This window comes from Coenobita brevimanus, chromosome 110, assembly GCF_032717465.1.
Source record: "Coenobita brevimanus isolate Jiangsu-jjx chromosome 110, ASM3271746v2, whole genome shotgun sequence".
Taxonomy (NCBI): domain Eukaryota; kingdom Metazoa; phylum Arthropoda; class Malacostraca; order Decapoda; family Coenobitidae; genus Coenobita; species Coenobita brevimanus.
Genome location: NC_137063.1, coordinates 35,046,386 through 35,060,232, shown reverse-complemented (window position 1 = coordinate 35,060,232; position 13,847 = coordinate 35,046,386). Strand labels below are relative to the sequence as shown.

The 13,847-nt window shown below is 44.0% G+C and overlaps 1 protein-coding gene across 1 annotated transcript in view; it reads right to left on the bottom strand.

The window, feature by feature from the left end:
- The window catches only part of Zwilch (zwilch kinetochore protein), a 200,053-nt gene that overhangs the window by 80,284 nt on the left and 105,922 nt on the right, over positions 1 to 13,847 (bottom strand). The window contains exon 9 of the mRNA XM_080286254.1: positions 13,630 to 13,733. Coding sequence (XP_080142380.1) covers positions 13,630 to 13,733 — 104 coding nt within the window. The remainder of the gene's footprint in view (positions 1 to 13,629; positions 13,734 to 13,847) is intronic.

The following is a 13,847-nucleotide window of genomic DNA, read 5'->3' as shown; positions in this document are numbered from 1 at the left end:
TCCCTGATTTACCTTTCTTCATTGCTTCCACAACTTCTATCCTACTGATTTCTTCCTGTCTTCTCACCTCCCTCCTTCTCCCAGCCATTCCCCAACCACTTATACTCACATTACTTCCATCCTCTACGTTCAACAATTCCTTAAAGTGTTCTCTCCATCTGCTCACTTTTTCTCCCTTCTCCACTAGTAATCTACCATTTTTATCTTTCACTCCCCTGCTAACTTCACTTCCACCCTGTCTTACTCTTTTCACCTCTCTCCAGAACATTTTCTTACAGTCCCTCCACTTTACACTCAAATTCCTTCCAAATTCCTCATCCACTCTCTTCTTACTCTCTCTTACTAATGATGAGATGCAGTTTGGGTTTGTGCCATGCAAAGGGACCACTGATGCCATATTCAATGTCCAATAACTTTGGGAAAAATATATAGGAAAGAAAACGGAGCTGTACTTTGTTTCTGTTGATTTAGAGAAGGCCTTTGGCAGAGTCGCTAGGGAGAAGAAGTGGACAATGAGAAGGCATGGGATCAAGGAGTGGTTGGTTAGTGCAGTTATGGTTATGTATGTGGGTGCTCAAACCCAGATGAGAATGAATGCAGATATGACTGATGAGTTTTCTATGAATGCTGCCATGCATCAAGGGTCAGTCTTGAGCCCTTTATTGTTTGTTACAGTACCTGAAGCTCTCTCAAGTTATTTCAAATATGAACTCCCATAGGAGAACTTGTATGTCAATGACGTGGTGCTGACTGCACAGGATGACAGGATGATGGAAGAAAGATTCAAGATCGCTGTATATCAAACGATGGAGGAAATCTAGACACAGGAAAAGGAAACACAAAACAGGGCACACTATCAAGAGATGAACACTGAAATGGGCAATATATTCCTTTTTTCTTCACTCAAAACTTCAGTACTTCTAGCTCCAGTCAACTCTGTATGTTAAACCACTCAGTCACAGCTTCCATTTGTCTTTTTCATGATGCTTATTGCATACAGCCATTCTGCTGTCTGCCAAGTTAATAAGGGGTCTAATCCATGTCGTGTGCATCTAGTAACATACCATACTTCATATAGTGAGTCCTACCTTTCCTTCTTCACTGGTCATGCCTTACTTTCCCACACATTCACTTACATCAAATCAACTTGGCATCACTGATCTACTAAAGAAAATCATGATCATCCCCATCCTAATTCTTTCCTAAAAACAGAAAGAAAAATCATATCCACCCATTCTGTTTGTAAAGATTCGACATGCTTGCAGCATTGGCCTTGGTTATCTGACAGCAGGTCTGCAAGGTGCTTGAGCTCAAGCAGCCTCACTATTCAGTCCCTCATCCCTAAGGTCACACTGTATGACCTTGTCCTAAGTATTTTTGTTCTGCCTCTTGCAACCTCCAATTGCAACGTTCACACTCCTTGCCCTCTACATCCAGTTGTCATCCTCAACCCTTTCCATATAACCAAACTATCTCAATCTACCTCTTCTCATGAAATTACTAATACATTCAAGTTCAATCCCTCCTCTCAACACTTCATTTGCACTCCTCACTCCACTAGGCCTGTCATTCAAGGATGAACAACACATCCATCTGATCATTCTCATATATATATGTTTTAGTCTACAAATATTCTCCTCACTGCCCAAGTTTCATTACAATACAACATTACACTCCTAACACAGGCTGCATAAAAGAAGCTCTCAGCACAGAGGGAGAGACCTCTCAATGTAATGAAATGCAACAACTCTCTAAACTTCTTCCAACTGCTCTTTACTCTTGCTGAGTTAGCTCTAGCCCCACCTCCAGCAAGTGTCATGTCCCCAAATAATGAAACTCCTTTACACATGGAAGAAACTCTCCAGCGTGATTAATCCTTTCCCCCCTCTCTCCATCTGTATGCTCTAATTTACGTACCGCACACTCAAAATCGACATTACAGTACAGTATTTAGCAACTGACCTCCAACATGACTACGTCTCTTAGCTCCCACTTATCACAAACACTGCATAAAATGGAGCTATTTTCTGGACCCTTGCTGCAAACTGTGTATGGCCATACTCTTTCTGCTATAACAAATACTGAAGTATGAGATATTTCAAGTTTTCAACAGCATGTCCATTAAAATTGGCCACAATCATAAATTATAAAAGAGGTGTACTTTTGTGATCGGCACCTTCATACGTTTCATCCACACAGTTCTATTTTTCTGTCAATTCCTATGCTTCCTCAGTGCTTACCCATTACTCTCCCACATCTTTAATTACCATAGCAATCCATCTCCTTGGCCTTCTACCTTTCCTTTCATCATCAAACTCTCCATCAGTACTGGAAAGGGACTCCCTTATACAGTAGCACTGATATAACAGTGCAGACAGTGATCTCTTGGTTATAATGGTTTTCATTATCACTGCAAGATGAAAATCTGCCCTCCTGCCACAATAGCACATTTTTCAGCTCTAAAACATCAAAATCATCCGTACGAGCTGGGCCGAGCCTGTGACTCACAAATATTGGCCCAGAGCATCAGCTCATGGCATCATTACACAAGTGAGCTGTTTTCACTGGCCAGGACCTTTTAGCCATAAATACTCATTTTTCATTGACCCACACCATCACAATTGGGGTAGCTGGTGAGTTTCATAAAGCGCTGCCCACACCCCTAAGTCATGAACAGCAATAATGGGGGTCAAAATCCAGCTAATACTGTACTGTATTATCAATCATTCAAAATGCAATGCTCATTTTTGTGCTTCATAAAAAATCATTTCAAAAGTACCAGAGTGGTATACAACTGATGTTGGACTGACCAGCTTCTGTTTTGTTTACAACCAAGCCAGCCACTCAAAGTCACAGACTTCCTCATATTAGGTTAAAACACTGAAATACCTTTCCAATCCATTTCCTCTTCTCCCTGGTTGTTTTCCATATTATTCTAATAATTCTTGCGTAGCTAACGGCCGTTTACTGATGAATTTCTTTTCCCTGTCCCTTATATCAATGTTCATCCTGATTCTGTCATGTTTGTTTATCAAGAACAAAGGCATACTTTTTAAAACCCAAGCAGAGCTACTGAAATTTATTATTACAAGCCTAACCTTACATATTCATATGCTAGTCTTACCTAACCCACCTAAATATAACCTAACCTAATCATAATCAACAAAACCAGAACTAACCAACCTTAACTTTACCCAGCCAAACCTAACCTACCCTGACCATCTAAATTAACTTTACTTAATCATAACCTGGCCAAACCTAACCAATGGTAACTATACCAAAGATGCCGACAGCATAAAATGGGTTAGGCTGATAATAATTTTGCCTCAAACTATTTATCTAAAGTGCACAAACTTACAAATCTTTCATCATCTTACATTCCAAGTGATCAGATGACTTTTTTTTTTTTTTTTTACAACTTACAGTACCAATGGGCTTGGTGTGGTACAGTCGCTCAATGCTTGATGTGTATGCAAATCTAACCCACAGAATACCTGTACTTAGTTTACTGCTTATTTATGATAATATACTCATCTATGCCTGTATTATCAAAACTTTAATTAATAATTAGTAAGGCCATCAACTGAATTGCTTCAAACAGTGCGTGGCCTTCCTAACAGGTACCTTAACTAGCAGGCCTATCCCAAACCATGACCTTTATAATTTATGGTATATATACATATATATATATATATATATATAAATAGTTTAAAGTAGTTCTGCTGGGGAAAAAACGTACATATCATATGACGAGAAATGCTGTAGGTTGGGTTCAGTTACGAATATTTAGGCTAGGTTTGGATAAATCAGCACCATCTGATATGGGTAATTTTGTGCCAAAAATTGTATTCCAAGAGGGCGTCCCTCTATCTTTGGCACAACACAAGATGGGATCCGTCTCTGGCACCAATGGCGGTTGTAAACACAGTTTACCACCATTGTGGGAATTGTTTACCACCATAAAAATAGTAAGAAAAGTATGGAAAATAACCTTTAAAAATAAGATATCCACTGGTACGGTCTTCTCTATTTATCTATCTATAGCCAGACACCACAAGCCCATAAAGGAAGGTTGTCCGTCTTTGAGTTAGTTGTTTTATGGGGAGGGGCACTAACCCTCCGCCAACTCACTTGCTGACACGTAGGGAACATGTGTGTGTTGGATATATGGTTGTCATCCTGAAATGTAAATGATATCCTGGCTTACAGGAAACCATCTGGATTGTTACTCAATGTAAAACCACCTGAAAAGGGAGGAGGAGTAATAAAGTGTGACAGAAAAGATGAGAGAAACAGGAAGAGAGAGGGCAGACACAGAAAGAGTGATAAAGGTGAAGGAAGAAGTAGGCAGCACTACATCAAGTGAGAAGTGAGTGGATGATGGTTGCCACCACCCACCATCTACAGTATATTTACCTCAATAAGTCAATAGTAAGGGGCAAAGAGAATACCTGATCAAGGGTTCAGTGAGGTACAGTTACCCAGTAACAGATCAACCCCTATCTGCTGGGTAAAGAGTATACATGTGACAATCGCGCTCCTACAAGGCCGCTGGGTAGCGGCTATACACGCAAGTGTCTTCCCACCACCATTTGAACTGGCCGCCACTTCGTCTCATCACCAAAGGGTAGGGAGGGAGTCCCTCTATACCACACAGGTGAGAGTCCCTTGCCTTTGCCAGATGTACAATGCTTTCTTCAGGTTCCTCTTTGTCTCCACACCGCCTGTAGCCAATCGCATCATCCACCCCTGCAAAGTCTCTTCCCATGAATACCATAAAAGGGCTCATTGATACTGCCATAAGGCATGCCTTGGATGCAACAGTGTCTTGTTTATCTAGTAGTGGAGTAAGTTATCATGCTGAGAGCAAAGCCGTAGCAGACGCAGCAGGCAGACACACGAACACATCCTGCTCTCATACCACTCTCACGATGAAAATTGGTTCTCTTCCTCATGTCATTACTCATCAATGCAACAACCTAGAGACACTGGGATATTTTTATTCACGGGAGGAGAGTTGCTGAGTAAAATGCTCATTAATTTATTCCCCTAAGTGTTACAGTTTCTGAGATATTAACCCCTTAAACGCGGATCGTTGCGTTTGCGACGCTCGGCGAAAAGGACATAACAGCGGATCGTCACATTTGCGATTCTAGTAAATTTTGAATAACCGCGGGCAAGCAGGCTCCAGCTGGTATTGTCTATCAGTACCGCCACCCTTTAGCTACTTTTAGCACACTTGACCTTTGTACTACTGACCTCGGTTGTTGCCAAGTATCATTTTTTTTACCCACCCACGCACCGCTGCCCGGCCCTCCCTCGTCGTGCGATATGGCAGTGCGCGGACAGCTCAGATATGTCAATTTGCGCCTCCCTCTCGCAAGCACTTTATGCTTTTTGGAAACGCTTGTTTCCCCAGTTGTCACACTAGCATTTTTTCCCGCGGTTTGCCCCAGTTTAGCGTCAGTTTACTGCAATCTTTGAAGGTGACACCATGTCTCACTCAAGCTCTTCCGAGTCTGTGTCTTCCAGCCCTCCGAAAAAGGGCTTTGTGACCTCCACCCCGTCCAAACCCTTACTAGGAACTGCTAAGGGCCTTAGTGACTCGGCTATAGGCATTGAATTGTTGAAAGCGTCAATGGATTATGGTAGTGACGTCGGAGTGTTATCGAGCCTTGCCGAGTCAAGACACTCTATCGAGTGCTGAGTCTGAGGTGCCTGAAATCCCAATTCCTGTGCCCAGCACCTCAACAGGCAAGGCTCCAGTGAAAAGGGGTCTAGTGTATGGAAAGGGGGCCAAGAGGAGACGAAGTGGTGACCCCGCTTCCCAGCCATTGTCTTCCTCAGACCGGCTATTGTCCCCTACACCAGGTCACGCCGCCGCCATACCGCCACGCACTCCCAGCCTCATTCTCTCGTCGTCATCTTCAGCTGTGCTTTCTCCAGAGTCTTCTGAGTCTCCTTCACCACCTCGGAAGGGAAGTAAGCAGTCTGGTTTACGCAGAGGTTTCCGTAGGCCCCGTGTCCGTGCTGGTAGGAGTAGAAAAGTGTCACCTAGTGTTAGAGTTAGTGGTAAGGTTACTCGCACTAGGCAACTCACCACTCGGGCCACTGCGAGTGACCTTGAACCTTCTCCTTATCTCACCACCACCACCACCACCACACCGACACGACCTAGCACAGCCTTTGCCACACGGCCTGCCTCACCCACTGCCTCACTGCCTGCCTCACCCACTGCCACACAGCCTGCCTCACCCCCCGCCGCCCCCACCACCTCCCAGCCTAGGCAGGGCACCCTGGATGCCTTCGTGTGGTCTGAGGGCTCAGATTTTGTGCCAGAAGATCTGCCCTTTGATGCCAGTGGGTGTGGGATACAGGCTGACTTCCCTGTCCCAGAGGATGGTGAATGTCTGGACTACCTGTTGGCCTTCCTGGATAACGAAGTCATGGAGCAGATTTGTACCGAGACGAACAGGTACGAAGGGCAATCTGCTGCAGTTCGTGAAGGTGAAGGTGAAGCTGCAACACCATCCATGTCGCGGATGGCAGCATGGGTTCCTGTTACGATCAGGGAACTATTTGTATTCATCGGCTTGATGCTTCTTATGCCACATAACTGGAAGCACAAGCTCGAGGAATACTGGAGTGCTGACGATCTTTGCCCCACACCCATCTTCAACAAATACATGAGTCGTGATCGTTTCAGGCAACTCATGACGTACCTTCACTTTGCCAACAACGATGAGCCTTCCCAAACTGACCCACTATGGAAAGTGAGGGGAATCCTGAATCTGATCAAGGACAAGTTTATGACGTTCCTTCGGCCCTTCAAGAAAGTTGTGATTGACGAGTCCTTGGTTTTGTTCAGGGGCCGTCTTCGGTTTGTGCAGTATATTCCTAGCAAATGCCACCGCTTTGGAATAAAGTTTTTCGTGCTGTGCGACTGCAAGACGGGGTTCATCCTAGACTTCGTTATCTACACCGCCAGCAATGTGGACTTGGACAAGACTGACCCCCTTGGATTCTCTGGTTCTGTGGTGAAAGTGCTTTTGGAAAAGTACTTTGGCGGGAATCATGTCCTGTATACGGACAATTATTATACAGCTCCCAAACTCACCAAGTACCTTTCAGAACACGGCGTCGGATCCTGTGGCACTGTCTGGAGCAATAGGGCACACTACCCTGCCTTCCCCGAGGCTGAAGGATCAAAGCAGGGAGACGTGCACCTGAAAAAATCTGACAAAATGCTGGCGATCAGGTGGCACGATAAGAGAATCGTCAATGTGCTCACCACAGTTCACAAGGGGGAAATGCAAGCCACAGGGAAGGTCGACAGAAGGACTGGTGATCCTGTGATGAAGCCTGATGCTGTGATTGACTACAACGTCAATATGCGGCTGGAGGACAAGTCTGATATGATGATCGGAGAGATAGACTGCCTGAGGAGGAACCGTCGCTGGTACAGGAAGGTGTTCTTGCACTTGCTTGATATGTGCATGCTGAATGCCTTCATCCTGTATAAGATCAAGAACAGGATGCCAGCAAACTACTCTCTCCGGCGTTTTTCTAAGACTTGTGTGTACCAGCTGCTTCAGCGTTTTGGGCAGGTACTGCCATCAGGTCCCAGGCGCCACTCACACACACCTCCAGACTGCCTACAGTGCCAGGACTACCTTCAGCGACACCGCCTGGAGCCACTGCCTAGCACTGCCAAGAGGGGAAAAGCACTCAGGAGGTGTCATGTGTGCAGCCACACTACCAGGCAAGACAGAACATTTAGGCGCACCTCCTTGCAGTGCAAAGAGGGCAAAATTCCCCTCTGCTCTTACCCGTGTTTCTTTGACTACCACAGCCTGACTAGATATTGAAAATAAGGGTAAGAATCTTGTAAATAATACTGAGAGTGACAGTGATACTAGTGTTTAGTTTTCTTTTACGTACTGACAGTGACAGTCTGATGAGTGTAAATTAGTGTATGTAGTTGTAAAAGCACTGACAGTGACAGTGATTTCAGTGTAAATAATTGTACATAGTAATAATATAAGTATTGAGAGTGACAGTCACTCCAGTGTAAGAAGTTGAAAGCATATGTTTTTATTCTACGTTCTGACAGTGACAGTTTGGTGTGTAGAAAATATTATTTTTATAACAAATGACAGTGACACTGATGAATAAGGCACTAAACTGACAGCTAGAGTGAAAGTGAGCGATAGAAATGAAGTGCGAGTGGCCGACAGGAGCGAGAATAAAGTGCCTGCCGTAAGGCAGAATAAAATCGCGCCGCGGTGGTCTTTCTCATTCCCGCTTCACAATACTGGCAGTGACAGTGATTTTTAGGGCCGTAATAGTGCCAAGCAAGCCTTTGCGAAGTACTATGAAGAAAAATAATGTAGTATACGTGTTTTTAGCTGTGAAAAGGGAAATGTGTGTTCAGTGACGGGAAGATCGCCGCTGCACTGCATGTCGGCCGTACGCTCCGTTCATTGTAGCCTTATTTTCAGTGCTTATTGTACAAATACGGATTCCAAACTACCTGTACGTTGTTGTATAAAGTGTACTGTGACAGACTGAGGCTGTGGTAGAGGGGAAACCGGGTTGCTGGAGGTGTGAAAGTGAAGACTTTGTTACCCAACTTTGCAAGTCTCCACAAGTCCTTTGGTAGTCCATGAAGGCTCAACACCTGTCTCAGGAGAAAGCTGAATATAGTTACTATATGCCATAAAAATTTTAATGTTCTAGGGTTAATCTCTGATTTTTGACAAATATTTTCCCACAGGTACTCAGACCCTGCTACAACCCCGCCACACGGGGGGGATCGGCCGTACACGGCCGCGTTTAAGGGGTTAAGGATTGAAAACAAGCAATTTTCTGCAGTTTCCGAAAGATTGCCCGTTGTGAGGTAACGACTTTGTTAAACATTGTGCAGCGTGTGGGGGTTAAATTTTCTCCTTTACTGTGACCATGTCATCACTTTCAATTAACTTAACCATGCCTCTGCAGGTTTCTGGTATGTGCCTAACAATATGTACAGTATTAGTGGGAGCAAACTATAGTAAATGGGAAAACTGGGGTGTGAGCCTGGGATGCCTGGGACCAATTAGGACAAAACCCAAAGGGTCTGTGTATTCATTATCACGGAAATCTGTTACCACGCACCATGTTAGGTACCAATTATGCACAACAATCAAGGGGTGATTGTGTGTATGTGTGTGTGTGCCAATGCAAAAACATGCAATCAGAGTGAAAGAAGAGTTCTGGGTACATGTGGAAGTGTGCATGGAAAAGCTTGAGAGGAATGAAAGAGTGTTTTTGACTGGAGATATGAATGGAAAAGTAGGGAATGTGATGGTGGATGGAGTAGTTGGTGAGTAGGGTTAGCCTGCAGAAGTCGAAGAGAATGGCAATGCTCTCATGGACATTTGTGTGGGGAGGAGGTTGGTGATAGCCAATACCCTCTTTTGGCACAAAAGATCCACAGGTATACATGGCGAGTGATGAGAAGGGTAGGTGGTGAACTGAATGAATGGAAAGCAATGACTGTGTGTGTGTGGATGATAGAATGTAAAGGTATGTAATGAAAGTAAGAGCATACAAGGGTTGGGGGAATGGACTTCCTGACCACATCTGGTGGTGGTAAAAGTCCAGGTTCAAGGGCAACGGGGGAAAAGAAGAAGGGAAGGACAGAAGGAAATAGTCCAACATGGAGAGTGGAAAGGCTTCAAGAGAATGGAAAAAAGGCAAAATATAAGAGAGAAGTGGAGGAGCGATTACGGAAGGTAAATATGATTTGGAGCAGATGGAGGAGGTGGAGGGCATGTACAAGACATTCACAGAAGAAATCTGTGCAGCATGTGAGGCGGTGTATGGTGTGAAGAGAAGATGAAAGGGGGTGCAAGGAACAGCATGGAGGAATGAAGAGGTGAGACAAGCTGTGGCACATAACAAGAAACAACATAGTGAGTGGATGGGAAGCAGACGCATGGAGGAAGTTGGGAGACAAAAGAATGAGTTATGTGCAGAGAGGAAGAAAGAGGTGAAAAGATAGCAGGAGAGAGTAGGAAGAGAGTGGATGAGGAATTTGGAAGGAATTTGAGTGTAAAGTGGAGGGAATGTAAGAAAATGTTCTGGAAGCAGGTAAAGAGAGTTAGACAGGGTGGTAAACAAGTTCGCAGGGGAGTGAAAGATGAAAACAGCAGATTGATAGTGGAGAAGGGACAAAAAGTGAACAAATGGAGAGAACACTGTAACCCCTATCCGCTGGGTAATGTGTACACACGTCACAATCGTGCTGCTACAAGGCCGCCGGGTAGCGGCTATACACGCAAGTGTCTTCCCACCACCAATTGAATCGGCCGCAACTTCATCTCGCCACCAAAGGGTAGGGAGGGAATCCCTCTATACCACACAGGCGAGAGTCCCTTGCCTTTGCCAGATGTACAATGCTTTTTTCAGGTTCCTCTTTGTCTTCACGCTGCCTGTAGCCAACTGCATCATCCACCCCTGCAAAGCCTCTTTCCAAGGACACTAGAAAAGGGCTCAGTGATAGTACCATAAGGCATGCCTTGGATGCAACAGTGTCTTGTTTATCTAGTAGTGGAGTAAGTTTGTACGCTGAGAGCAAAGCCATAGTCAGCACCACGTGCAGACGCACGAGCACGTCCTGCTCTCACACCGTTCCCACAGCAAAAATTAGTTCTCTTACCCACATCATTACTCATCAAAGCAAACAACCTAGAGACCTGGGGATACTTACATGCAAGAGGAAGAGTTGGTGAGTAAAATGGTTGTTAATTCACTTCCCTATATGCTATAGTTTCTGAGATATTAAGGTTTGAGAACAAGAAAATTTCTGCGGTTTCTGAAAAAATGCCCTTAGTGAGGTGACAACTTCGTTAAATATTGCACGCCATTTGTGGCGTACAGAACTGTTAAACACAGAAAATGACAGTAATGTGAGTATAAGTTGCTGGAGAATGGCTGGGAGAAGGAAGGAGGTTAGAGAGGAGGAAGAGATCACTCGGATGGAAGTAATGGATGCAATGAAGAAAGTCAAAATGAGGAAAGCCCCAGGAACTGATGAAGTGCATGGTGAAATGATGAAGCACTGGGGAGAGATAGTATCAGAATGGAAACGAAATACAGGCAGTTCCCAAGTTATGAAAATAATTGGTTCTCAAAGGTTTTTCATAAGTCCATCTCTCATTCCTATTCTCTCTCTCTCTCTCTCCAACCCAACCCTAATCTCATAATTACTGAGGTCACAAAATTCTTTCCTTCTACCCCAACACCTTTCTACTCCATTCCTACTTATGTGCTATCCTCTCTCTCTCTCTCTCTCTCTCTCTCTCCAACCCAACCCTAATCCCATAATTACTGAGGTCACAAAATTTTTTCCTTCTACCCCTTCACCTTCCTACTCCATTCCTACTTCTGTGCTATCCTCTCTCTCTCTCTCTCTCTCTCTCCACCCACCCAGATTAAAGCCCATTATTGTCTTCCCTCCTCCACTTATCCCTTACCCTTCCCTGAACTGCAATTATCATCTCACCTCCCTGTCAGTGCCTTCACCTGACCTCATCCTTCCTTGCCGTGACTGACCCACTACACTCACACACACACACACACACACACACACACACATACACACACAATTTTTTCATATCTGCGGATTTTTCGTAAGTCAATCCTTCGTAAGTAGGGGTCTGAATGTATGTGCAGATTGGCCTGGGACGAAGGTAGAGTCCTGGAGGACTGGAAGTCAGGTATAATTATTCCCCTGTACAAAGGAAAACGGGAAAAAGTGTGTGGTAATCATAGAGGCATTCGACTTCTTAGTGTAATTGGAAAAGTATACAGTAGGAAACTTATTGACAGAGTTAGGGAAAAAATAGGGGAATTATTTGAAGAACAGGAGAGTTTTAGGAAAGGAAGAGGTTGTGTAAATCAGATATCCTTAGGTCTTTTGTGAAAAAGTTTCTAGATACAGGAAAGAAGTTGTATGCAACTTTTATGAATTTGGAGAATGCATATGACAGAGCGGACAGACAAGGAATGTGGATAATATTAAGATTATATGGAGTCAATGGGAAGTTGTTGAATGCCATGAAGAGCATGTATGAGGATGTCAGGGCTGCTGTGTGTGTAGACAGTGAACTAAGTGCATTTTTCTATCTGAATGCTGGATTGAAACTGGAATGTGTCATGTCTCCATGGTTGTTCAATCTGTATACAGATGGGATTATAACAGAGATACAAGGTAGGGCAGTGGATGCTGAAGCAACCCTAATAAGAGGGGGCAGCATTTGGAAATTTCCTGTACTGTTATTTGCAGATGATACTGTATTGTTAAGTGAAGATTGCAAGGCTTGGTGAATAAGTTTGGGAGGGTGCATACGAAATGGAATCCAAAGGTGAACGTAAAGAATAATAAAGCTATGGTCTTCAAGAGAAATTAAGTCTGTGAATATACTGTGAGGATGGAGGATTAGGAAATGGGAAATGTGAGTGCATTTAAGTACTTGGGTAGTGTGATGAGTAAGGATGGAAGTTTGGAGGATGAAGTGCTTAAAAGGGTACAGGGAAGAAAGGTTGCAGATTATTTGAAAGCAGTGATAAGAAATAGAGAAGTGAGCAATGAAGTACAAAAAAGTCACCGTATGATAGTACTGTGATACCAACTCTAATGTATGGAAGTGAAACTTGGACTTTGTTGGAAGGACAAGTCAGGAGTGAGAGCAGTGGAAATGAGTTATGTGACAGGAGCATGTGGAGTTACATAAACAGACTGACTGACAAATAAGGAGGTGATGAAGCATTGTGGTGTGGATGTGGATCTGACAGAAATCGTTAGGAGAAAAACAATGAAGTGGTTTGGCCATGTAGAATGGATGAAAAACAAGAGACTAATGAGGAAAATGTATGTGAGTGAGGTGGAAGGGGGGAGAGGGAGGGGGAGGCCAAGGATGAGATGGAGGGATGGAGTGGAGAGGTACATGAAAGAGGGGTGTGTGTGCTGGAGAGAGGACAGTGAAATGGCATGGAACTGGACAACATGCAGGAGATTTGTGTGTGGCCACCCATTACGGGATTAAGGCATCCAGTACTAGATATAGATAGACAGATATACAGACCAAGGGATTACAATACAAACATCCCTGAACTCCCTATCTCCTGAACGGAGGCTGCTGAACTGCAAAAGGGCAACTTCAACTTGCAGTCCGGTGAGTTCACATGCACATGAACCTGGGGCCACAGCAACAACGATCCATTCTCCATCTGGACAAACCTCACAAAAGCCTTAACACTATTTAATACTTAACACTAATGCTTTATGGTGCACAGGTCCAATCAGTCCAGTACACTAATGGTTAGGTGACCAACCTACTCTCTTAGTGACATTAAATGATCCATAAGTTCAAGTATACTCTTGGGGATCAAACTTCTGTGCATGATTGGGATATTCTAACCACTAGCCTACCAAGAGTTCTACCCATGCTAAAAAAAATCTTTGGACATAGCATGAACAAAGGAGATTTCATCAATAAAAAGATGCTTAAGTGTACTATGCAAAATAAATCACTACAGGAATGCTAGGAGGTCCCTGAGCCAAGCACGAAAACACATGCTTACCTGTGTGGCATTGCGAACATGTATTTGTGGGCGAATCTCTTCAGACTCCACTGCTTTAAACACTAACATCAGACTGTCTTTCAGCTCCTGATATGACTCACATCCTGTACAAAGTAACAATCATCATCATCCTGACTTTCTTCCCCTACCTATATAAAAAAGTACATAAATAAAAATGAAAAGCATGTCCAGCGAAATGGTCCACACACTCATTCACA